This window comes from Lepidochelys kempii, chromosome 4 (assembly GCF_965140285.1).
Source record: "Lepidochelys kempii isolate rLepKem1 chromosome 4, rLepKem1.hap1, whole genome shotgun sequence".
Classification (NCBI taxonomy): Eukaryota; Metazoa; Chordata; order Testudines; family Cheloniidae; genus Lepidochelys; species Lepidochelys kempii.
Genome location: NC_136383.1, coordinates 73,643,920 through 73,670,672, shown reverse-complemented (window position 1 = coordinate 73,670,672; position 26,753 = coordinate 73,643,920). Strand labels below are relative to the sequence as shown.

Sequence of the window (26,753 nt, the reverse complement as noted above, 5' to 3'; positions counted from 1 at the left end):
CTCAAAATGAAATTATGCTCTTAACAGCATATTTAAAAGGAAAACATTTGATTTTAAGATTTATTACAATTTTGTTAAGACAATCGCACACGCTTAAACAGCATCATTCCTGTATTAAATCATTACACAGTTGTTTTTACTATTTTTGTTTTGCATTTACATTGAAATCCATGTTTTCAGAATATTTTAGTATTTACTCTGAGCTATAATGTATAAAGTACTTCAAAACTTTACTCTCTAGGATCTCTTGTAAACTTGCTGACTTTTTTTTTTTTGGTTGTTTTTTGTTATTTATAAAGAGTTTCGATGACACTGTCTGTTTGCAAAATACTTCAGTTTTATTTCATTATAAAGGAAGTATTTGGTCTGAAATCCATTACAGCTAATAAGAAATTAAATCATATTTTACAAGGATTATTATGTCTCTTATCAACACCACACATCAAGCCAGTATCCTGCAGATTTCCTCAGACATTGCAGGTTTCAGTCAAACATGCTCATAGAATGAGACAGAAAGCAGCATTCATCAGAACATCAGTGTGAACAAAATGGCAGCAAATTAGAAAAATATATCCAAACTGTTACGTTACATCTTTAGCAATGTTGATTTTTCAGTCATCCTCTGTTAAACTCATCATTTCTATTCAAAATATAAATGATTATTTTATATTTATATATAGCATGTAAATTATGCAGAAAAAATTTGCTTTCTCAAAAATTATGTAAAATGTACACAGTACTAAGGAAGCTATTATTAAAGAATGTCTACAGTTTCCTAGGAGATAGAGAAAAGCCGAAGCCTTTTCTCTTTTTAATTGACATGAGCTGAAACATAATAAGTCCTTCCTAGTTACTAAATATAGAAACTAGCATTAAACTGAAAGTCTGTTTACTTAGAGATACTATTATTAAATAACATAAACACATATGACAAAATTGATTGGACGAATGGCTACAGCTATATAGTTATTTATAGATACATGCCTATATTATCTGTAGCTTAGAATAGGTATAATTTTTTGTGAACCACTTAAGAATTTCCATGTCCATTCCAAAACCTTGTGGCTCTCGAAATACACCATCTCTTGATATGGATGTAGAAAGAAATCACTTTACTCAACAGATAAAGGAACTAAACCCTGATGTTCAAAGAATAATGCAGACTTACTAAAGGATGCAGAAGAAAAGCCTGAGCATTGTGTCGCACCACACACACAAAACGGCAGTGTCAGTAGCCTGGCAACTGCAGCTCTTTAAGAGGTACCATTTTAATTTTAATCTAACTCTTTTTCCTCTATTTCATGTACTCTGTGTATTTCATTTATTTGCTGTTTTTCAAGATTGTACTACACCGTTATTTGCAAAACAGTAGCCTTTTAAGTCCAGTGAAGAGGCATGAATGGCACAGTACAACATCCTTTATTTATCAGGGTGTATATGTGTGTGCATGTGTGTATGTGTCTATCTAGAGAGAGAGAGAGACACAGACACACACACACACACGCACAAATACATAAAGCATGCTGTACTGTGCCAGTCATGCCTCTTTACTGGACTTGAAAAGGCTACTTTTTTGCAAAGATAGATAGATAGATATCACGAGAGAGAGGGAGCAAGAGAGTGCACAATTAATACAGTTGCACATCCTCAATCTACCAGTGATTTTGACCCATGAGGAATCTATATCTTGTTCATACTGATATATACATTATTGTGTGAGTGCATGAATGTGAATATACTATATCTTTATGATACACTTATACAAAGGGATACTGATTATCCAAAGCCCCATTTTCTGAATCTCCATATAGAATGCATCTCCCCTTCTATTGACTCCCTTGTCACTGACTCCCAATTACACAAACAAATTATTCCCAGCTGTTGGGAAACTTAAAAATACTAAACGAGAATTATTGTGTTGACCATATAGGAAATGTTTGCTTTTAATAATTTACATTTGGCATACATATAGATACTCAAAAATAAACTTCTGAATCCAAACAGTTGGCTCTTGGTGCTACAAATATTAATTTTTGGCAGCATGTCAATGACAACATAACAGTTAAAAGATCTAGTTCATACTTCTGATAGAGATATAGGATGATATCTGCTTAAAGACAGAGGGCCTTGATACCCACCTCTGTGAACAAAGTAATGGGAGAGTAAAACATGCATTGTGAACCACGCAGTTTCAGGTGCATCATCTCTTGCAAGGGAGGAGTCAGTTGACACATAGAAGAGATACAGGGGTCTGCCTCTTTAGCAACATGGATGTCCTAAAATTACTGGGAAATCCAGGGGTCTCTGACAGGATGACTGATTTAAATCATAATTAAAATCAACAAGCAGGAAATGTTAATTAAAATAATCGATTTTAATCTTGTTTTGCATTTTTTCAGTTATTTTCTTAAAGAAAGGTTGATTCTCATTGGTTGGTAACCATTAAAACATGTTGATTTGTAACTACCATATAAACTTTACATTAAATTTTATGCCTTTCTTTTTCTTTCTGTCTAATCAGAGGGATACATTATAACTATACAAGTTTATTTAAGCAACGCTAGAGATTAACTTACATTTATTCAGATTCTGAAATTTTACACTTTTCTTATGTTAGAAAATGATGACTCATGCATTTCTTATTTACCAGATGATAATTTGTTATTTTTGATTCTGTCAGTCTCTTTTCTGATGGAAGTTTGTGTTCAGTTAAAAATGCTCAAAAACAATTTAAAGTTTTTTTTTATTAGTTAAATAAAACTACATTAAACATGCTAGATACGTAGGAAAAATGATTATCAGAAAGTTTATCAAAACATGATTTGCATTTAAACCTATCTGATTTATTAAACAAAGAAATAGAGCTAAGTCAATAAGTGACTTTTGGGTTAATGGGCTGAATCAAAACATTCAAAACAAAAAAGTCAAAATAATTTGTTTCAAAATGGCTGAGTGTAACTGTTCTGACCCCGACCCCCCCCGAAAAAAAAGACTTTTTACCCCCTCAGCTGAAACTATGAGTGGAATTTGACCAAAATTTGTGAAATTTGGTGCCCTGAAAAATGCATTTTCTAGCAAATTTACTATTTGCTAAAAAAATTCACCCATCTCTACCAAGGAAGTATTGTCTGTTGTTAGAAAATTGAACTGACTGTTTACGGGGGAGGGATAGCTCAGTGGTTTGAGTGTTGGCCTGCTAAACCCAGGGTTGTGAGTTCAATCCTTGAGGGGGCCATTTAGGGATCTGGGGCAAAAATTGGGGATTGGCCCTGCTTTGAGCAGGGGGTTGGACTAGATGACCTCCTGAGCTCCCTTCCAACCCTGATATTCTAAGGTCACACTATCCTTCAGGATTTTAAAACTAGTAGATGTCATCCTCACACACCTAATTTTTACTCACAGATTGGGAGAGGAAAACAATGTTTCCTGAATTTTCAATTCCTAATCAGTTTCTTAACTTTGAATGAACTAGTCACTGAACTAGCTGAATAAACTGAAATGAAGAAAATATTCTTTCTTCACCTGCAGAAGGGACTGCTGACATCAAAAGCTGGTTGAGCACTCCAACTCCAGTTGCAGATGCTTAGCTTGTGACCTCCACCACTTCAGTGGTTTGACTTACAATGAAACTTGGCAGCAAACATGTATTGCTTAATATTATTTTTATCTAATTTAAATTATTTTAATAGATTATAGTTAGTTTAAGCCTTAACGTAAGTTGTCATAATTTCAAATTAAATTTTAAGATAGGTTTATTATTAAATTGAATCTAAATTTAATAAGTGATTTTTAAAAATCATTTTATTATTATTTGTATTAGCACAGTGCCTAGGAGCCCCACTGTGCTAGTACATCTGTACAAACACCAAACAAAAGGTTTTATCCATCCTGGTGTTGGATCATATTAAAGAAGTTCTGTATTAAAATCACAAATGAGTTTGATTCCCCATAGTTTCAATTCCAGGGTATTACTAATTAAGAGGTCTCTTGATTTTTGGTACTGTTTCTCTCCCTCTATGTGTGAAACTTGCAAGCTGCTAATTGTGTTAGTACATTCTAAGACAGAGTCTGTTCTCAAAGCAATTCACAGAGAGAGAGACTCAAAGCAATACTCGAACAACAGAAACAGCACCCAGAGACTCCCCACCCTTTTGTTGTATTAACCATTGTGATTAAAATAGAGATAGAGGATGTATGTGGATGGATGCTTGGTGTGGATAATAACTGAATGATCAGGGAGGTGCCAGCCTAAGAATCCAGTGTCCATCGGCTGAAGAAGGCGTCAAGTGGAAATAACCAGAGGACCCCCCAGAGGGCAGACTGGAATCCACCCAACAGCCTCAAGAATGGGAGAACCAAAGAACAAGATAACATCTTGGAGCCGTCAGGAATGTGCTATCTGCTGATTGATTCAGCAACAGCATGATGAAGCAATTCCCATAGACTGGCATAGGAAGAAATTCCTATAAAAATAGACTCTAAAAAGTGAGAACTTTGGGGTCTGATTCTGCAAACCAACTTCCAGGAGCATCAGATGAGCATCTGACAAGGCCCTGCTCCCTCCTCATGTCCAGGCCACCTGGCCAGTGGCTTGGCATGAGCAACTCTAAGGCTGGTAACTATGATAACAATCTTGCAGAACCTGTGTGTGTGTATGTGTGTGTGTGTGTGTTTGTATGAATGAATGTGAGAATAAATATGAGATTGAATGGAATGTTATAGCTATAACTAACTGCTTACTATGATTCTTTCTGTATTCACAATAAATGTGGTATTTTGCCTTTTTCCCTTTAATAAGATCCTGCTGGTTTTTATTTTATTGGTACAACACTGGTGTCTGGGTAACCGTCCAGTCAGCCTTTCCACACACTTCCACTCTCCCCCATCCTCAGTGGGAGTAAGCTTCACATAGGAATAACGGTGCAGTTGGTATACTACCCCTCTTCCAAAGGAACTGGAGGATGCAAAGAAAAATTAAGACCCAACTGATTTTCAGATGTTAAATGTACCGGTTCTAGAAGGGATAATGCAGGGTACCAGGGGCTCAACACTGAAATATTCAGGACAAGTATAATCTGAAAGCCAATAAATTAATTTAATCTCTTAAATCAGTCTTTCCCAAACTTGGGATGCCACTTGTTGAGGGAAAGGTTTGTTTACCTGCCACGTCAGCAGGTTTGGCCAATCGTGGCTCCCAGTGGCTGCGGTTTGCTGTGCCCGGCCAATGGGGGCTGCGGGAAGCGGTGCGGGCTGAGGGACATACTGCAGATGTGGCAGGTAAACAAATTGGCCTGACCCGCCAGGGGCTTTCCCTGAACAAGCAGCATGCCAAGTTTGGGAAACACTGTCTTAAATCATAGCATCATAGGACTGGAAGTGACCTCAAGGCGTCATCTAGTCTAGACCCCTGCACTCAAGGCAGGACTAAGTATTACCTAGACCATTCCTGACAGGTGTTTGTCTAAACTGCAGTTAAAAACCTCCAGTGATGGAGATCCCATAACCTTCTTACACAATTTATTCCAGTGTTTAATCACCCTGACAGCTAGAACATTTTTCCTAATGTCCAACCTAAACTGGCCTTGCTGCAATTTAAGCTCATTTATTCTTGTCCTCACAGGTTAAGGAGAACAACATATCTCCCTCCTCCTTGTAACAACCTTGTATGTACTTGACAACTGTTATGTCACCCCTCAGTTTTCTCTTCTCCAGACTAAACAAACCCAATCTTTTCAATCTTCCCTCTTGGGTCCTGTTTTCTAGACCTTTAATCATTTTTGTTGCTCTTCTCTGGGCTTGCTCCAATTTGTCCACATTCTTCCTGAAATGTGGTGCCCAGAACTGGACACAATACACCAGTTGAGGACTAATCAGCACGGAGCAGAGCGGAAGAATTACTTCTCGTGTCTTCCTTACAACACTCCTTCTAATACATCCCAGAATGATGTTTACTTTTTTTGCACCAGTGTTACACTGTTCACTCATATTTAGCTTGTGATCCACTATGACCCCCAGATCTCTTTCCGCAGTACTCCTTCCTAAGCAGTCATTTCCCATTTTGTATGTGTGCAACTGATTGTTCCTTCCTAAGTGGAGTACTTTGCATTTGTCCTTATTGAATTTCATCCTATTTACTTCAGACCATTTCTCCTATTTGTCCAGATCATTCTGAATTTCTTCTAGAGTTGAACAGAACAATTAATTGTCTAAAGAAGTCAATATTTTTAATTCTAAAGGGATGGTCCATTTAGGTTGAAGTTTGCATACTTTTCTAAATTCTATACTAAAGTTTGCATTAGCAAACTAAAAACTGCACACGTAAAATATTGACTGATATAGCAGAATCTTTGTGAGCTGCATTTCACTATTCCATATACTTCATAATTCTCACAGACCTTGGAAAGACAGGCCAGTCCTCGCTTACAGACAGCCCCCCAACTTGAAGCAAATACTCACCAGCAACTACATACCACACAACAAAAACACCAACCCAGGGACCAAACCCTGCTACAAACCCTGGTGCCAACACTGTCGACACGTCTATTCAAGGGACACCATCACAGGACCTAACCACATCAATCACACCATTCAGGGCTCATTCACCTGCACATCTACCAATGTGATATATGCCATCATACGCCAGCAATGCCTCCCTGCCATATACATTGGCCAAACCAGACAGTCTCTACGCAAAAGAATAAATGGACACAAATCTGACATCAGGAATCATAACATTCAAAAACCAGTAGGAGAACACTTCAATTTCTCTGGTCACTCAATAACAGACCTCAAAGTGGCAATTCCTCAACAACAAAATTCAAAACCAGACTCCAACGTGAAGCTGCAGAACTGGAATTAATTTGCAAACTAGGTACCATCAGATTAGGCCTGAATAAAGACTGGGAGTGGTTGGGTCATTACAAAACCTAAACTTAATTTCCCCAGTACTAATTTCTCCCCACTGTTACTCACACCTTCTTGTCAACTGTCTATAATGGGCCACTCTTGTACCACTTCAAAAGTTATTTCTCCTCCCTTGGTATCCTGCTGTTAATTGATTTATCTCATTAGACTGACCTAACACTTGGTAAAGCAACCCACATCCTTTCATGTATTTATACCTGCTCCTGTATCTTTTATTTCATACATCTGATGAAATGGGTTCTAGCCCACGAAAGCTTATGCCCAAATTAATTTGTTAGTCTCTAAGGTGCCACAAGGACTCCTCGTTTTTTTTTTTTTCATATTAAAATATATCCAGTCTACTAAATTCTCAGCACAGAGCTTAAGAGTAAAGTGCTGTAGTGAGATCTCATTAAGTCTTCACATTTACAGTAGTACATTTTGTAAAATAATGTATACTATGAAGTATTATAAAGTAAAACTAAAATACATTTGTCAAAAAAATGAACAATGTACACTTTATTATGTCACCTTTGCCTTCATCCCCCACCAACTGTACTTGTTCACTCACTACAGTCACAAAATTCATTAATTTGCTATGGGTTTCTGAATACTAAAGGGAACTTGTGAGATTCTAAATGTAATTGCAAAGCATGGAGATTATTTAAAATACTTACAGAGATGCAGTTGAGTCGAGCTTTTAGTTATCAGACTGATTGTAAATACTTCCTCCTGACATTCAACATGGCACATTTCATATAATATTAGAGTTTGTTTTAATTTTTGACCCCAAACTTCCCTGAAAAGAGAGTTTTGAAGCTATGGTGTTTCAAAAATTTCCATAATATTCAGTTTGAAATAGAGGCAAAGCATTAAGGAACCATTTTTTAAAGTAGGGTAAAGAGGACCTATCTAGTGTGTTCAACAGAAAATAAAACAATTGCTTCATAATGTAAACCTCACAGAAAATAAAACACAAAACTTCCATAGCACTCACTTTCAAGTGATTATGCCTGGCTCTACTGAGAAGGAGGAAGACCGCACAAGGAGCTCTCTCTCACACACACACACACACTTTCCTCTTGTTTTTCCTCAGCAAATCACTAGAGAGCATTCCATAGGTGGAAAGAGCTTGAGATGAGACTAAGGTTAAAGGCCACCACAGATGATCAGCATCAAGAGAAGATTGCATCAGAGTCTCTTTACTGGCAAAATGTTCAGAAAAGGCTCATTGCCATTGTGAGAATGCTTGCTACCCAAAACCTAGCACTGTGTGGCACTTCAGATCAGCTGTATGTGCCAAACAATGGAAACCTCCTTGAAACTGTGGAGCTGATGGCTGAGTTTGATGATGTACTCCAGGAGCATCTCAGAAGAGTCACCACCCAAGAAATGTACAAACACCACTACCTTGGAAAAACAATTCAAAATGAGATCATACAGTTACTGGCAACAAAAGTCAAACACAAGATTGTGGCAGATCTGAAGTCAGCAAGATATTACTCTGTTATTCTGGACTGCACACCTGACATCAGCCATATGGAACAAATGACTTTAATGGCGTGTTTTGAAACAACAACAAAACCTAGTGAAAATGTCCCTGCAAAGGTGACTGTTAGAGAGCACTTTCTAGAATTTATTGACATTGATGATACTACAGGAGCTGGTATGACAAATGTGCTTCTTAAAATGCTGGAAGATACAGGAATTGCGATAGCTGACATGAGAGGTCAGGGCTACGATAATGGTGCCAACATGAGAGGAAAGAACAGAGGAGTGTAGACCAGATCAGAGAGTTAAATCCTCAAGCTTTTTTTGTCCCATGCACTTCTCATTCATTGAACTTGGTAGTCAGTGATGCAGCATCAGCTTCTAGTGAGGCGCTGTATTTTTAAAACGTAATTCAAAGCATCTATGTATTTTTCTCTGCATCAACTCTCCGATTGCAAATTTTGAAGCAACATCTGAGAACATTCTCTCTGACACTGAAACCACTGACTGCTACACGATGGGAAAGTTGAGTGGAGGCGATAAAGCCTATCAAACACCAAATTGGGAAGATAGATGATGCCATAGTTGCCATTATGGAGGATAACGCTATGACAGGAACTGTTCATGGGAGAACAGTGGCAGAGGGAAATGGAATTACCAGAAACATACATAACTTTAAATTTCTGTGTGGCTTAGTGTGGTGGCATGACATACCGTTTGAAATAAATGTTGTAATTTATTTATCGGCCTTGCAACCATCTCAATAGAGCATGAGCTGGCCCAGACTGTGGACCTTCAGGAAGCAGTTCAAATCTTTGCAATCAACAAGGCAGGGAAAGAACCACTTTGATTATTCAAACAGATAAAAATGCCAGTGTTTACTATGCAGACAAGGAAAGTTAACTTTCAAACGCCTGAACAGCAAATGTGTTACTTAAAAATGTTGAACAAGGCATTTTAAGTTGTTAGTTCTCCTTTATTGGGGTAGGTAGCAGAGCAGTACCATGAGAGGAGTAGAACAGGAAGAAGGCAGAATTGAGACCTTTCAAAGTTTTGGCCCAAGCGAGGGGGCATAGGAGCGTCATTTGAGCTCCCCGCCTCAGGTGCCAAAATGTTGTGGGCCGGCCCTGTAGGCAACTCTAACAGTGCTATCTATAATTATTATATCTTCTCAGCCCTACAGCACAAAATTTTATTCTTTTCCTTCTTCAAATTCTTTCTTCTAGAACTACAATAAAATGAAAAGCCAAATGTTAATACCAGAGCTTCTGAATATACGCTAATATTCCTAACAGCACACAGCCAGACGTGTTGAATCATACAAGTAGTTATGTCAACTTGAGTCAACACATTGCACAGGTTTCAAACTAACACCTTTTTAGAGCTGGCTGGTCACATGATACTAGGATTAATAGTTTTCAGATGTTAAATGCAATTAAAGAGATAGCTAAATATATTAAATACTTTCTATTGCCATGCTAACAATTGCTATGGCCAGCACAGTCACAGTAGATGATAAAAAAGAGAGGTAGGTAGTCCACAAGATTATCAAGATGTGTCCCATACTACGAAAATATTTGAGAACCCTGATGTAGGGAATCTGTTTTAGTCTCCCAGGAGACGGTTACCAGCCACACCGTAGCATAGCCTCCTTCCTGCTGTCTGCTTGCCGTTAGAGCATTACTGGTCTGAGATATGGCTACCACTAATCTCACAACTGCTTACCTCATGAGTGGCTGCTTGAGAATGAGGCTGTATCAAAAGCAACTATGTGACGAAAACGATACAATAGATGAGAATGAGAAAACATTAAAATCTTCTAGCTCTATATTGCAGCAGCGAGCACATAATTCGCACTTAACAAATCACACATATAGTTGACTAATAAGGATCTACTGAAAAACAGAGAAGCCAGCAACTCCTGCTGCAACATGATGTAATGACTGAGAAATATACCATTAAAAGAAGAATATGAAAAAGACACCAAGCAATTACATTAAAAGAGGCCATAACATACAGAAAGGTATGTGCCTTTCATTATTTTCCTATCTTAAACCTATGAAAAACAGAAATAGACCAAGCTTGCCCGAAGCATATGGTTATCAAAACACATTTAAACATTTTTTCCAGGACATCTTGCAAAGGTTGCCATAGCAACCACTCTTCTTATTTTGAAATAATGTCACTCGCTCCATAAAGTCCTATACAAATGTCCAGAGTACAACATGGAGATGACCCTAGGTAAAGTTCTATGCTCTATTTCTTAAATATTGTCTTATTCAGATTTTCCCCCACTCTTCTGTTCTCTGCTGTAGTTAGTTAATTAGAACCCTAAGTATTACATTCATTCCTTCTAATAGACTAAAATGGAACATTTAATTTAATCTTTCAACATTTACTACACATTAAAGTATGCAACCAAAAAATAAAAATGCAGCTATCTGCCAACTAAAGTTCCAAGACTGAAAAATTTTATTCATATTACATTATACTGAAATCTTCAAAATATGACATTATATACTTATGCCAGGGTTAAGACCATATAAATAAATATTAATGATCCATTCTCAGTACTGCAGTACAAATAATGCTAATGGTATATGTAACACAGAGAAACAGCAGTGCAATGAAGAAAAATGTAAGACAGTAAAATAGAAAATGGTAATTTTAACGAAGAATTCTTACTCTTTGGTGTCCTTCATACCAATCATCTTCATCAAACCAGTGAGAAATATAAGTCATCCAAGCCATGATACAAAATTGTTTTAAATTTCAAACAATCATAAGACTATATCTCAGCGTCTGAACACATGTAAGGACAACGTGGGTTCTGTGCTAAAATTTACCCAAACTAAACCAAGCTACACAGAGATCAGTTCTGAGCTTAGTGAAATGATTCCCTTACAATAATAAGCTGTAAATTCATGAACATGTGAAAGACTTTTAATGAGAATACAAATACGATCCATTTAAGAAATTCTAAATGTGAAAATTGAAAACAACAAATAAACAAAATCATTACTATATCATATATTTCAGTATTTTAAGATAAAAGCTGATTAATGTTTCAAGCTGGGTTATAAAACACTGCTGAGCTGTGAAAAACAACCGAGCTAGACTGTTAAGTGGTTCTTATTTATTTTCCAAAACATATTTTCTGTTTTCAGTTTTAGACTATAAAATTGGTCTGTAAGAGGTAGTTTCCAGAACACAAAACCGAAGTGTTAAAATGTAAAGTAACTTTAGCTTTATGGGGCTAGATAAATTAGGCAATATCAATTTCAATATCTGTGCTTTGGTTGTGTTGAGAGTGGTTTACAGTGGTACAAATAATACTACATAGAAATGGTCGCAACTCCGACATATAGGTTGCCTAGCAACTTCTAGCAGAAAAATAAATCTGTTTTTGAAGAGCTCTAAAATATCCATTGTTTGCCACAGAGATCTCTAGGGCTCTGCCACAGCCATCCGCGCTGATGAGGAGCTCAAAGTACAGTCATCACCATAACTTTACATGTAAGTGCAGTGTTTGTTTTCTCCCTCTCGCTCTCCTCCCCCTTGGTATCAAGCAGATTTAAAGAGATAGTTCCACCTATGTGCTACCCACTCCTTTGATTTATCTACTGGGCCATGAGGTGCAACACTCAGTTCCATATTCTCCACAGCACGTCACAGGAGTATGAAGTGCTGTTAACAAAGAGGGAGAAGGAGGAAGGAAGAAATGCCCCCTTCCATCTACACCACAATCCATTACTTCAACACCACCCTCTGTCAGCTGCACTTATTTAGGGACTATCATGAAAATTTTTCTAGGGACTACAGCAAAGCACAGAACAATACTGTCAGACCCTAAAAATCTGGAAAACTGGAATATCGGCATCTTCAAAGATGTGGGACCCAATTATCCTGCACACTCCCAAATAACACTGGGTTAAGGAAACTTTCCTCCAAACCACCATATTGGGATAAATCCAAAAGCTGGACACCTGAAGCCAACTGTTCAATCAGTAAAATCATTAAAGAGAGGAGGAAAACAAAAACAACAATCTGAAAATCCTGCGGCTGAATGCACAGTTGGCCATCAACAAAACCAGCATCATTCATAATCTCTTGGATGAAACACCAGCGCTTGCTTGCATCACTGGTACATAGTTTAATGCCAATCTCCAACCTTACCCTAGTACAGACGGTCCCCACAGGATACTCTCTCTATATATATATCAAGCCAAGACAGACCCGAGAACATAGCTGGGGAACTTTTAAAGAAGTCACACACCCTGGCTTACCAGTTTCACCTCAGTTCACAATTCCCCATGACACACTTGATTTAGTTATGTTTACAGTACAAACAAGTAAAAGTTTCTTAAAGTACAGAGATTCAAGTGACAGGAAGTAAAAGTATTGGAAACAAATGGTTACACATAAAATGAAACCATAAGATGCATTCTAGAACCTAGACTTATTTAACTAGACACTTGCACATCTTAAAAAGCAATGCTCACCCAAAGTCCTTTCAGCATTTTCAGCCAGACTTGGCTGTGATCTTCTTTTCATGAGACACTCTCAGCTTGCCTCCTTGATGAACGATCCAGGTTGTCTGTTTGCATCTCCATTGTGCTCATTCATAACCAGGGCACTCCCCCACATACTGGTTGTTTTTTTCTGTATACTCCTTTCTTATAGATTTTGCAATTGGCAGCTGGCTCAGTGTGTGAACAGGCATAGATTGTGAGGCACACACTACACAATGACCATACATGGAGATAAGTGTCTGCTAGCCCCTACCTGAAAGGAACCTGTCCAAGACATGTCATCTCCTGGTTACCTGCCTTAAGAGCATAATTTTTAGTATAGACACAGCTCCCTAAATATTATCTGTACATATTTCACAATGATTATGATGACCAGTGGGTTACTGGCTCTCGGTAGAGGCTTCACATACCATATTTTAGTGAATTATTATGCATATATCTGACCCATGGGATCCCTGTAAAACCCTGTGCACCCTCTGTGCCCTCTGCTAGTTGGCAAGAGGAGGTCCCTGAGTCACAGTATCCATAAGATACATGATGAAAAGGACAAGAAAAACATAGGCCTTCTAGTGGTGTACAGACCTCCAAGTCGAAACCCTGTCAAGTTGTTGGAAGGAATTGACAGAGCTACTGCCCAGCGTAGTACTGGATTTGACCAGATTCCTTGTCGTGGGTGGCTTCAGCCTCCACATTCACCATGTAAATGAGGCAATGGTACTTGATCTCATGGCCTACACAGAAACCATGGGATTCTCTGGCCATCTGTGCACGTACATATGCAGTTGGATATACGTTGGACCCTATCTTCAGCTTAGGAGTGGATACTAGAGATGTCACCAATACACCACTCTCTTGGTCTGACCACTCCCTTGTGCAGATGAAGATCAGAGTCCTCCCTCTTTCCCAGCAAGGTAGCGAATAACCAATGCTAGTCCACTCCCAAAGATTCCTGAATCCTCTAGATTTTCAACTCACTCCAGAAGAACAAGCCACATAAATAAAGTGCCAAGGTCACAACAGTGAGACCCATCTTATTCAATAATCCTCTTGCAATGTAAAACAAAAACAAAACAAAAACCCTACCCCAAGTAGATTATTACCCAAAAAGGTAGAAGCGAGAAAGACTCCAGGAAGTCCACTTCACTACTGCTATTGATTTTATGTGGAAGGCACTCATATACTACAGTGATGGGCAACAGTATAAAGCCATTAGATGGGTAATTAACAGATACATTTGGCAGGGGATCATCAGGGAGATGCCTTTTCTTGTTCCCATAGAAATCCACTCAGATTTGGCTAAATTATAATTGTTAAACACTTCAGTTTGTTTTTGCTCAGTTAACCCTGCTGAAGGGTTGCCTCTAACATCCCTGAATGTTCTATTGTCACTGAGCATGCTTTCCCACATTCCATTTCGGGATCCTGGGTCCAGAACTGAACCTTTGGACAGGATGCAGAGATAATGAATCCCCATCCTTTTACTACTATTTAAAACACCTTATGGTTTAGGAGAAAGGTGCACTGAGCTGCAAATCAGAATTAATCCAAGTGTCATGTCTTATACCAACTGATGTTAATAATTTTGTGCCTTTCATGATCCTTATTACTGAACAATGCCTGTCATATTGAATGCACACATGAGGGCTGAATTAGAATTGTATGGGCAACCTTAATTCTACAATTTCTTAACTTTTGAATGCTGGATTTTGCAACCTTAACATTCTTTTAATATAGTCTTTCTATATGCAATTTGAACTATGCCGTATATTTTTCAAGATGATCAATTTAGACTATCTAGTGGACGTGTGTGCTGAAGGGACTGCAAAGTTGGAGACTGTTCTGAAGTGACAGTTCTAGAGATGTATCTGATGTAGTTGTATTAAAGTTTTTCAACCATTTAAGTTTAGCAACATTTATTTGACAAGGAGAGCTGCCATTTTCCTCTCATAAATGAGAGACAGTTTTTAGATTCTCTTTTTTAGCTTCTAAGAATATACAAGATTCATAAGTCAACCACTAAGTGTGGAGTCCACAACTGATTATTATATCATTCTGTTACCTTTTTATCATTTTCTTTCCTTTTATCTGTTAGATAGAGGAATAAGGACTGACTTCTAGTTGAAAAATAATACTGGATCTCCTCTCTGGTCTCAAAAAAATATTTGAAAACAAAACCTGACAACCCCCCACCCCCTTTCCCCAAAACAGAACTGGTTTCCAGGTTAGTCACAAGCTTGAAACAATGCAGATTGCACAAAAAGTTCCCTTACTAAGAAACACAGAAACCAAAATCTGTTGAAACTCCTAGATTAATTTGGTTTCTATGTGAACCAAGACAAAACTCAATAATCAGGAGTGAATTCTGCTTCATGTTTTAGGAGCAATACAAACCGGACACTCCAAACAAAACTCTAGATGTATGAACACAAAGATGCTCATTCACACTAACTTTTGCAAACCAAAACCAATTGGGTTGAATACAAATCTACTTGGAGCCAGATGTGATTAACACATATTTGTACTGATTCCAAAAATTCTTGAGGGGGTATGTAACTAATATCAGATTCCAGGATGCTACGTAACTATTTCCTAGACTCATTTAGTCACACAGAGCAGGCTGGTTCTTTTTGGATATGTCTACACTACAATTAAACACCCAGGGCTGGCCCATACCAGCTGACTTGGGCTCAAGGGGCTTGGGCTAAGGCACAGTTTAATTGCTGTGCAGACATTCAGGTTTGGGCTGGAGCCCAGGCTCTGGGACCCCAGAAGTGGGGAGGGTTCCTGAGCTTAGGCTCCAGCCTGAGCCTGAACATCTACACTCCAATTAAACAGGCCCTTATCTGACGTAGGGCATGGCTACACTTGCAGATATAGAGCGCTTTGAGTTAAACCTGCATTGGGAGAGCGCAGTAGGAAAAGCGCTGCAGTCTGTCCACACTGACAGCTGCAAGCGCACTGGCGTGGCCACATTTACGGCACTTGCAGCGGCATTGGGAGTGGTGCATTATGGGCAGCTATCCCACAGAGCACCTCTTCCCATTCTGGTGCTGTGGCTTGTGGGAAGAGGGTAGGGGGTGCCGGGCATTCTGGGTCCTGTCCCAAAACCCCGTGATGCATCGGTTCACATCCCAGCAATCCCTGTGTTTCCGTCCACATTTGGTGCCGTCTTTCAACGTTTTTTGTACTGCGTGCTCTGTCTTCCCTTTCGGTCTGCGGGAATAGAGCCCGAACAGCTGAGGAGTATGCTGATGAGTCTCGCCAGCATGTCACATGTGGCAGTCCAGTTATTCCTTATGATCCAAAGTGACAGTGCGGGCTCCGACGATGATATCGACTCGAGTAACGCATATGACACGAGTTTGCTTGTGGCATTCACAGACATGCTCACCACCACAGAACGCCGCTTTCAGGCTAGGGAAACAAGCACTGAGTGGTGGGATCACATCATCATGCAAGTCTGGGATAATGAGCAGTGGCTGCAGAACTTTCGGGTGAGAAAAGCCACTTTCATGGGACTGCGTGATGAGCTTGCCCCCACCCTGCGGTGCAAGGACACAAGATTGAGAGCAGAGATGGCAGAGAAGCAGGTGGCTATTGCAATCTGGAAACTCCAGATAGCTACCGATCGGTCACTAACCAGTTTGGAGTGGGAAAGTCGACCATTGGAATCATGTTGATGCAAGTTTGCAGGGCCATTAATTGCATCCTGCTCACAAGAACCGTGACTCTGGGTAACGTGCATGATATTGTGGATGGCTTTGCACAAATGGGTTTCCCTAACTGCAGAGGGGCGACAGATGGCACGCATATTCCAATTCTGGCACCAGCCCACCTAGCCTCCGAGTACGTTAGTCAGAAGGGGTATTTCTCTATAGTTCTCCAGGTGCTTGTGGATCACCATGGTCGTTTCATTGACATTAACGCAGGCTGGCCCGGAAAGGTGCATGACGCAGGCATCTTTTGGAACACGGGGCTGTTCAGGAAGCTGCAAGATGGGACTTTTTTCCCAGACCAGAAGATCACCGTAGGGGAAGTCAAAATGCCCATTGTGATCCTTGGAGACCAAGCTTACCCTTTAATGCCATGGCTCATGAAATCCTATACAGGGGGCCTTGACAGCAGCAAGGAGCAGTCCTTTTACTTAGGGAGGTGGTAGAATCTCCTTCCTTAGAGGTTTTCAAGGTCAGGCTTGACAAAGCCCTGGCTGGGATGATTTAGTTGGGGATGGGTCCTGCTTTGAGCAGGGGGTTGGACTAGATGACCTCCCTTCCAACCCTGATATTCTATGATTCTATGAACAACAGGCTGAGCCGGTGCAGGATGACTGTGGAGTGTGCTTCTGGCCATTTGAAGGGCCGCAGGCGCTCTCTGTATGGGAAGCTGGACCTGGCCGATGACAGCATCCCCCCAGTTATATCTGCATGCTGTACGCTCCATAACATTTGTGAAGGGAAGGGTGAACAATTCACTCAGGCATGGAACTTGGAGGTTCAACACCTGGAGGCTGAATTTGAACATCCAGAGAGCAGGACTATTAGAGGGGCCCAGTGTGGGGCTGCAAGGATTAGGGATGCCTTGAGGGAGCAATTTGAGGCTGAAAGCCACCAGTAACGGCTGGTGCCCTGAAAGGGAGTGAAGTGCAGTGGTTCCAATGTTAGTAGGAATCTGTGTTTGCTATGCTGACTGGCAGTACCTGTTTCTTTCTTGGGCTAAGGTATCTTTTACTTTATGCAATAATAAATAATGTTTTCAAAGCCAAAAAATCCATTTATTGAAAAGAAAATTCATTTATTGAAAAGAAACACAACTGTTTGGGAAACAGAAAGGGCAAGGAGATGGGGTGGGGAACGGTAAAATCACAGATTTGCGTATGTCCTGTTATCATATTCAGCCTTCCTGTCTGGAGTGCTGTGTAATGAGTGCTGCACTTCAGGGTGGCTATACTGCTTGGTGATGGGGGTTGAGTGCAGTGGGTAAGGGTCATAGTTTTCAGGGCTGGGTAGCGAAGCTACAGGTGTTGGAGGCAGCTGGTGGCGATAAGAACCCGGATGTTGGGGAAAGTGGATTGGAGGTGACATGGGTGTAGGAGGAGGATTTTATAATTGTATTATAAGAATAGAGGTACTAATGTATGTCTTGATTTCATTTTATCAGCCACCCTTTTTGAATAGCAGAAAGGAATGACCCTCTGGGACATTGGTAGGAATGCACCTGAGGGACTGCTAGTGTCTTTACTGATGTTAAGGCAGGGACAGACCAAAACAGTCCTTATGACTGATTATGGTCACCCTTTTGTTTTACGATAAGCTATGTCTACTATGGTTTCCTATATGTATTACAAATTAGGCACTCTAGTTAAATATACATTTCTTTGTTTTAAGGTTTAGTAAGTAAAAGATAGGATCTTGTATTGTGTCTATGTTAAGGAGATTCAAAATAAACAGACACTGTTTGTATTCTCAAAGGTCTCTGTAAAAAGATTGTGTGAATGAGGAATGCATGCATCAGGAAAAGATAAGGTGTGAAAGCAATTGTTATAACCAGATGGTCAAGGAAAAAGGAGTAAAGAGACCTAATGACACCAGAAAATCATCAACGCGCATCCATAATGAAGGAAAGGCAAATTGACGACCCTGAAGTGAAGGCTGGCACCCCTAAAGACAGGACAATTGATTAAATCGGAACCAGGACAGGATAACCCTCTCGGAGGTGTTTTGGAATGTTTACATAAAAAAATACACTAATTAAGGAGTAACCTGTCACAGACTGACACAGCAAAATCCATAGACTTCAGCACAGAAAAAGAACTATAAGAACAGGGTGCTTTGCCATGGGATTTTGGGTTCGTCTTGCCACTACTCCAAAAGCATCGGATCGCGCCCAACAAAGCCCGGCTCCCCTCTGCGCCCAGTCTGGCTGGCCACACTCCAGACTGGTAACTATAAAAACATCAGCTGGCAGGACTGTGTGCATGATACGTATATGCGTGTGTGACTGAAAAGCATATGCTGTTGTATTTTCAAGAAATATGGCGTATTTGCCTTCTCTCTTATAAAAGATCCTGTGTGCTTTGTATAGCATAACATGGGGGCACAAGGGAAAGAGTTTTGGGACAAGGGCTGCCGGGGTCGGGGGGCACGGTAGTGCTCCACCTGCATGGCTACGAGCGCCTGGATAGAGTCTGCTTGGCTCTCCATTATGCTTATCAGCCGATCCGTGCTTTGCTGCTAGAGCACCGCGCTTTTGTGCCAGCGCTCCTCATTCTGCAGGCAGATCCTCCTTTCGCTGTCCCGCCACTCCTGCACTTTTTGATTTTCAGTACTTGAATGCTGCATTATTTCATGCAACATGTCTTCCTTGCTCCTGCGTGGCCTCTTTCTGATTCTTTGGAGTCTTTCGGCTGGTGATAATACAGACAGCTGAGATCTCAAGGTTGCATCTGTAAAGGCAAAATGCAACCAACACTTAACAGAGGCAGCATTGTTCACACCAGGCAGAGCAATGATTCCCCAGTACTTAAGGGCAAGCACAGTCTAAACAACAGCATAATTTGCCCATCCCAAAGCGAGCGCACATAACCCACCGGAGCCCCAAAATGGTGAGTAAGCACAGGGTCAAGCGTGACTGATTGTTTCATGGCTGTACTGTCTTCTGGGTTTCTGTGCCTTGGAGAGAGCCAACAGTGGCAGGGGGCCCCTATACTGAACACTGTCCCCATATTTTCCACAGGAGTTGGTCCTGGAAGATATCTCACTGCTGAGGGTGACCTGGGAAGCAAGGGAGGGTCTTCTACTGCAGTGCGGCTTCCGCCCTGGCCCATATGCAGCTTGCCTGTGTGCAGCAATAGTCCCCGCCCCCATGGCACAGTGGCACCAACAAGTTAGCCTTACTGGGACAAGGACCACAGTGGCTCTCCCGAGAAACCTGCGCAAGCGTATTGCCCAAGTTCTGGATGAGACCTTTGAAGAGATCACTGAGGCCGATTACCGCGATCTGAGAGAGCACATTAACGCCCTATTCCGCATCTAGGCATGCATGCAGCCCTAACCCTCCTTGCCCACAAGAGCCCGCACTGAATAACTTCCTTCCCAAAATAAAAGCGGCTTACCAGAAACCTCCTCTGGTGTTTGTCCTTCCCCAAGCACCAGCTGCCGTGACTGGCTACCTTCCTCCTGGCTTGAGAACAGCTCCTCGCTACATGCATCTAGGAATTCCAGGGTGTCTTCCTCTGCCTCAGCACCCTTGCTCCCACTTTGCTCCTCCTCCTCCTACCTTGTTAAACTCGGCTCTGAAGTGTCCATGGTGGTCCTCGGAATGGAGGTGGGGTCACCCCCAAGTATCGTGTCCAGCTCTTTGTAGAAATGGCAGGTCGCAGGGACAGCACCAGAGTAGCTGTTTGCCTTGTGGGCTTTGCAGTAAGCATTCTGCAGCTCCTTCACTTTAATCCTGCACTGCAGTGCATCCTGGTCATGGCCCCTTTCCATCATGTCCCTTGATATCTGCCCGAAGGTATCTTAATTCCTACGGCTGGAACGCAGCTGCGACTGGACAGCTTCCTCCCCCCGAACACTGATGAGGTCCAGCACCTCGCCATTGCTCCATACTAGGGCCCGCCTGGCGCATGGAGGCATGGTCACCTGGAAAGATTTGCTGAGAGCACTCCACACCTGGCTGAGCAAACAGGAAGGGGATTTTCAAAACTCCCAGAGAATTTAAAGGGCGGGTCTGACAGTTGGTCACCTGAGGACAGGACATTAGACTTCAAAGTGATGACCAGAGTGGCCACAACAGGCATTGTGGGATACTTCTGGAAGCTGATCACAGAGCAACAACAGACCAGGGCATCCACACTGGCGCCACGGCACTCCAGCGTGGGCGCACCAAACGTTATTCCACTCGCCGAGGTGGAGTACCAGGAGCGCTCTAGCCACGGAGTCGGAGCGCTCTACGTGCCTTGCCAGTGTGGACGGGTAGTGAGCTAGGGCGCCCGGGGCTCCTTTAATGCACTCTCACTCGCAAGTGTAGCCAAGCCCTTAGTCTTTCAGGGCTTGGGCTGACACAGGCCAGCTGTGGGGTTTTAACTGCAGTGTAGACATACCCTTAGATTCAAACCTGTAGCATAAACAAGTTCTGTGTCTTCTTGAGGCAGAAAGAACTGAGAGGGGGCAGACAGGTCCTACATTGGGGGAAAAACCTTAGAACCAGCTCAGCAGAAAGATTAACCTAAGATTTATGTATTTTATTTAAGTCACTCCAGGTACTCTTGAGGTATAAAGGTGCTTCCAAGAAAGTGAGCAAATTTGAGGCATAGTCACAATGTGTGAACTTTGTTAGCAACAAGGCAAGAGCTCTCTCACAGCAGGAATGCAACCTTTTCAGATTTATTTCTAAAGACAGTGGGGGAGCTATTCCCTGCCGCCCTCATCCTGAGCTAAGAAGAGAAAAAGGAAGCAGAGCTATACCTCCATTCTATTCAGCCGGGAGGGATGAAATCTTGAGAGGGGTTCACTGGAGCCTTTATGGATATGTCTGGAAAAGAATATGCTGGAAAAGCAGCACAACCCAAACATCTTGGACTGAGGGAGAGGTAGGTATCTAGAAACAGGGTATATCTATGCTACAAGCACTGCAGCTGTAGCATACACACTTACGACAGTGACAGTCAAGGTTTTTCCATTGCTCTAGTAAATCTACCCCCTCAAGAGGCCACAGAATTAACATCAACCTACAATTCTTCCTTCAATCTAGCTGCGTCTACAGTGGTGTTAGTAAATATTAACTTTACTATTTTTAAGTTAAATTCTCATAATTCTTTTATGTGCCAACCAAAAGCCTTTTATGTTGTGTATTGATATATTTAGTACCCTATATATAGGGCCCTACCAATTTCACAGCCATGAAAAACGCAACACGGACCATGAGTGAAATCTGATGTCCCCTTGTTCCTAGGAGCGCCCTAGCAAAAGGGGCTCCTAGCTCTGGTTAGGCTGGGGAGGGACAGGACTTATCCATTCCCTGCACAGCTACTGGAGGTGGGGAGGGGGGATGGATGAGACCAGACCCAACTCAAGGTGCCTCCCCCTGCTGCAGAACGCTCTGGGCCTGTGCAGCAGACCCAGAGGTTCCTGAAGCTGGAGGAGGCTCATGGAGTTGAATCTGATCTTCCCTGTGATGCTGGGAGCACCCCAGCAAAGGGGGCTCCTAGCTGCTAGTCCAGGCAGGGCTGGGGCAGGGCAGGACTTGCTCTTTTCCTGCAGGGCTGCTCTTGGGTATCTTCCTGGCTGCAGACAGCTCTGCACGCCTTCCTCCCCACTCTGTCCAGCTCTGAAGGCAGCACAGATGTGAGGGTGGCAATCACATGACCTCCCTACAACAGGTTTGTGACACCCCCGCTCCCCCAATCCCCTTTTGGGTCGCAAGCCCCAAGGTTACAACACTGAAAGTTCAGATTTAAACATCTGAAAATGTGAACTTTATCAATTTTCAAATCCTATGACTGTGAAATTGACCATAATGGACCGTGAATTTGGTAGGCCCCTACCTATATATATTGAAACTAAAAAGTTCTTTGTCCTTCAATTGAACCTAATGGATGGAAGGAAAATGAACTTAATAATGGACTGTGTATAAACTTTTAACCCTACTTTTTATGTTAACTTCACTAATATAGTCCAGGTGTCCAAGGAAGAGAACCCTCAAACTAATGAAAAGTGTCTACACAAGTACATTATATACAAAACTGGGTGACTGATAAGGAATAGTTGTTATTTCAGATGGATGAAATAATGCAAATGGATGAAATAATGACTCACTGAAAGATGTTTTTAATTCATTAAGCACATTGGCTCTCACAGATGCTTGTAATAATGACCAGATTAGAGATTCCTTTTTGCTTATCAACCAGGTAAACTGAGGTGCATAAAAGAAATGTCATTAGTAATTAGGAAAACAGAACACAGGGTAAAATTAATTGTGGAAAAGTATATTTTCCTCCAAAAATAAGTTTCATTGTCTCGCCCTATAAAAGGACACAGGTTTGGAAGTTAGTTTGGAGAGTGCAGACTGCCAACATCCCACCAGTTACAGAGGAGAGAGAGACAGAGACCAGCTCTTTAGGATTAATAATAATAATCTTTTAGTAAGTAATTCCATCTGAGCCTGTTACTGATAATCTTGAATCATTCTTAAATTCAAATAAGCAACAGGGGACTAAGACAACCTTACTACGTCATACAGGGCATGACATTTTTCACAGCCCTGAGCAATGTAGCTAGGTCAAACTAGTTTTAGGTGTAGAGCAAACCACAGTCCCTAACATGGAAATGAGCATTAGGTCTTTTAAATGAGAGCTGTAATATATTCCTTAGAACAAAGATTTAGAATGTGAACGAAACACAACATATCCATATTTACATATTGCTAATGCTTGCTACTCCCCTCCCCTTCTAGTTATTCATACTTTGAAGTAATACTGGTATGTTTAGAAAAGATTGTTTTTGCAGACTGTCAGCTTTGCCCTTTCAAATGGATTTTGGGTTCCCGATGATTCTGGGGTTTTTAAGCTGGAACCAGAACCTGTCTCATGTAAATCATTGGTTCAGTTCTGAATTAGTTCAGTAGTGACCACAAGTTGTTACCACTTATGCCTGTTACTACACAATGCCCTGGTGACCTATGCAAAATGAGTTTTCTGATCTCAATCCAGTCCTTGTTTGGCAAATGCATCTCCTCACAAAAGGCACCATTACAAAAGCCCACTTTTCATTAGAGTCTCAGCAGGGAGACAAGGACTGAATGAACACAGAAATTGAATTATCATTTCAACACAACTAGTGGTGATATCTTCAGCTCAAGTTAAAATAGGGGGCAGGATATTGTGTGGAAGTTCTAACTGCTGATGACTTCTTGTACCCATATGCAGCTAAATACAGTAGAAGGCTTCAGACTAAATTAAATAAATATAAAAAATAATAAAGGGAAAAATAGCCTGAACTGCTCTCCTTCTCAGACAATACATCAAGGGTACATTAGAAATACTGATAAACATATTCATTCACTCATTGACCTGCTGTCAAAACTAATTTTTACAAAAACTTTTTGTAATCAAATGGCATGCAATGTTCTCATTTAAGGTGAATATAACCTAATTAATAAATAAAAATATGAAGATGGGTTAATGTAAGTCCAAAAACAAAACAAAAAACTCTTTAAATTAGCCTAAAGAAGGTTAACTTCTTTTAGTATTTTAGATACATAGTTTATAAAATACTTAATTCAAAAAAGAATTTTGATACTATTCTTACATTTCTTTTAATCATCATTTTTCCCCCCTCTCTCTAAGAACAGGCTTTAGAACTGTTGGTATAATAGTTCTTGTAATATACCACACTGGAAAAACTTAATTCATTTCCATTTTAGTTGGTTAACATAATGTTAATAAACTATCATCATACACACCTCTGAGCAAATTAAAAACTCATATTCAGTCTTAAAATACACAATCTTTTGAATGTACTCCTGACATTCTAAAAGGAATACAAAACATACAAATCATGTTCACTTAAATACTGAAGTAATTGCTTAATTCTGGAATTAGTGTCACCATAGTGATAAACCCTGTGATCAAACAGACATTCCACATGCCTATGTTTATGTCTCAGATCCTATTAGATTCTAAGCACCCTAAATTCTCTTTGAAATCAGTGGGGTAAGACACACTGCACCTTACAGGATCGTGACCTTAATTCATACAGGAAACAATTCTGATGAACCAATTACAGTTTAGAAGCTAAACAAACACTTCACATTACTCTTACTATTTATATAGTATATACCTTACATTACTGATATTCTGATTGCCTCTTTTCAATCAATTAGAAAGGGTATGTTTATTATTAATCGTCAAAACCACATGTCAGGAATGGAGAATTATTACTCTGAGGTCACAGACACTGCAATATGAGTTTATAAAACTGCCTGTGTAACATAGGAAAAAAAGACATTTTAAAGACCATTTTAGAAAGTTAAACTCAGGGGCATATTCTATGCTTACTTATGGGCCAGCTACTTTGACTTTTCCCTTTTTACGTGACTGAGCTATGTAAAATAACTCAATTAAAGTATATATAAAGGGATGATCTAGCTTTGAACTTGCTTCACTGAAATCAATTTCAAAACTCCATTGTCTTCAGTGGGATTAGGTTTAGGCTCTATGTCATTCAAGAAATAAACTCTCTCATCTTGGAGACTTCTTGAGGTAAGCTGAGTGGATGGGTATCCTATACAAAACATTTGGAACAATGCAATGTGAACAAATTACTGTATACACATTACATACTAACCTAGTAGCGTATTTATACAAATGTTCATTGTTTCTTTCTTTCTTTTTTTTTTTCATTTTTGATGAAAGAGCTATGTAAATTCAAAGTATTATTTGTGGATAGAAGAAATAAAATGCAAAGAACTATGGTTAAACCCATCATTTTGGTGGGGATTTATATGTACAAAGTTTAAGAAATCCAAAGTTATAGCTCCACAACCACCACAATTACGTCACAGAGCATTTGTGCCTAGCATATCAGATATCATTTAAGGCAAAGTTGCCACCTTATTCAGGAATACAAATTACCACACATATGCAAGGGTGTTGAATTATGGCTGGTTTGGAAAAATAAGTTTGATTTTCTTGTCTTTTGTACAGCTGTAAACTTTGCATTAACATAGGCCCTGAATAACCACTCTGTGTTCACAAGAGATGGGACTCTTATGGCTTGAAGTCTCGAGGAGGACACTGACACTGAAGGGGAGCATCACCTTCACAGCACTGTCCTTCCCACATCCAGAGATCCACCTCCATTGGATTCTAGGGGAATGTGGTTCTGTCTACAGGCCCAATCACACAAACATCTGTTAGGGGCACAGTGCTTGTACAAAGTTGTGCTAATACAGTGAGTAGTCCCATTTTATGTCAATTTGTGGGATCACACCCATAGTTAGTGAAACAGAGGATGACACTGTGTCATAATGAGCCCTATACTTAGTTCAATCCTAGATTTTTAAAGAACCTAGATGTGGTGTTATTGATTGGATCAAGGTGAATTTCATTTTACAAATTTAATAATAATTTGATTATGTCCCTTTTTATATATAATTGTTTCATTAATTTTTTTCAACTTTAACAAATATATCAAAACAGAAAATTCATCATAATATACAAATTAAGTAAAGAGGGTTAGGATAAAGAGAAGAGAGGGGAAGTGACATATCTATCTTCAGGGACTGCATTAATCACAGACCTCTAACAAGTCAGCCCAAATTGCTTTGAATTTATTGGGCATTCCTTCTGCAGAATGTCACTCATTCTATTTAGCTGCAAGTTCAGCCAGGTATCAATGTTTGATGGGGTTCAGGGATACCAGGTATCACTGAATCAAGTATCAATATTTGATGGGGAATGACTTTTGCATTTTTATGGAATTAATTTTTTAGCAAACCAAGTTACAGGTTAGAACCACATCACCTTGTTACTAGGGAACCTCCAGATATCAGGAATATGTCCAAGAATGAAAGTAAGGAGGGAGAGCTCCAATTTTGTGTCCAATATCAAACTGGTCATTTGCAGAGCCATCCCTTGGGTAGGGCGAATCGGGGTGACCTCTCTAGGCCCCACGCTTTGGGGGCCCCTGCGGGCCAGTGCAATTGGCCAGCGTGGTTGGTCCCAGGAAGAGACAAATCCGTCACTTCCGTCCCAGGCCCCCCGGGCCCTACGGGCTGGTGCGATTGACCAGCACAGTCAGTCCCGGAAGAGACAAATCTGTCACTTCT

The 26,753-nt window shown here is 40.5% G+C and overlaps 1 protein-coding gene across 7 annotated transcripts in view; it reads right to left on the bottom strand.

Annotated features, from left to right (window-relative positions):
- WDR17 (WD repeat domain 17) overlaps positions 1-26,753 on the bottom strand; it is a 121,355-nt gene that overhangs the window by 80,681 nt on the left and 13,921 nt on the right. For 2 of the 7 annotated variants that reach the window (XM_073341683.2, XM_073341672.2), the window contains exon 1: positions 11,080-11,215. The exons of the other annotated variants lie outside the window; for them this stretch is intronic. In XM_073341683.2, coding sequence (XP_073197784.2) covers positions 11,080-11,145 — 66 coding nt within the window. In that variant the 5' untranslated portion in view covers positions 11,146-11,215. Of the gene's footprint in view, positions 1-11,079; positions 11,216-26,753 lie in introns of those variants that run through there. 7 annotated transcript variants of the gene reach the window in all.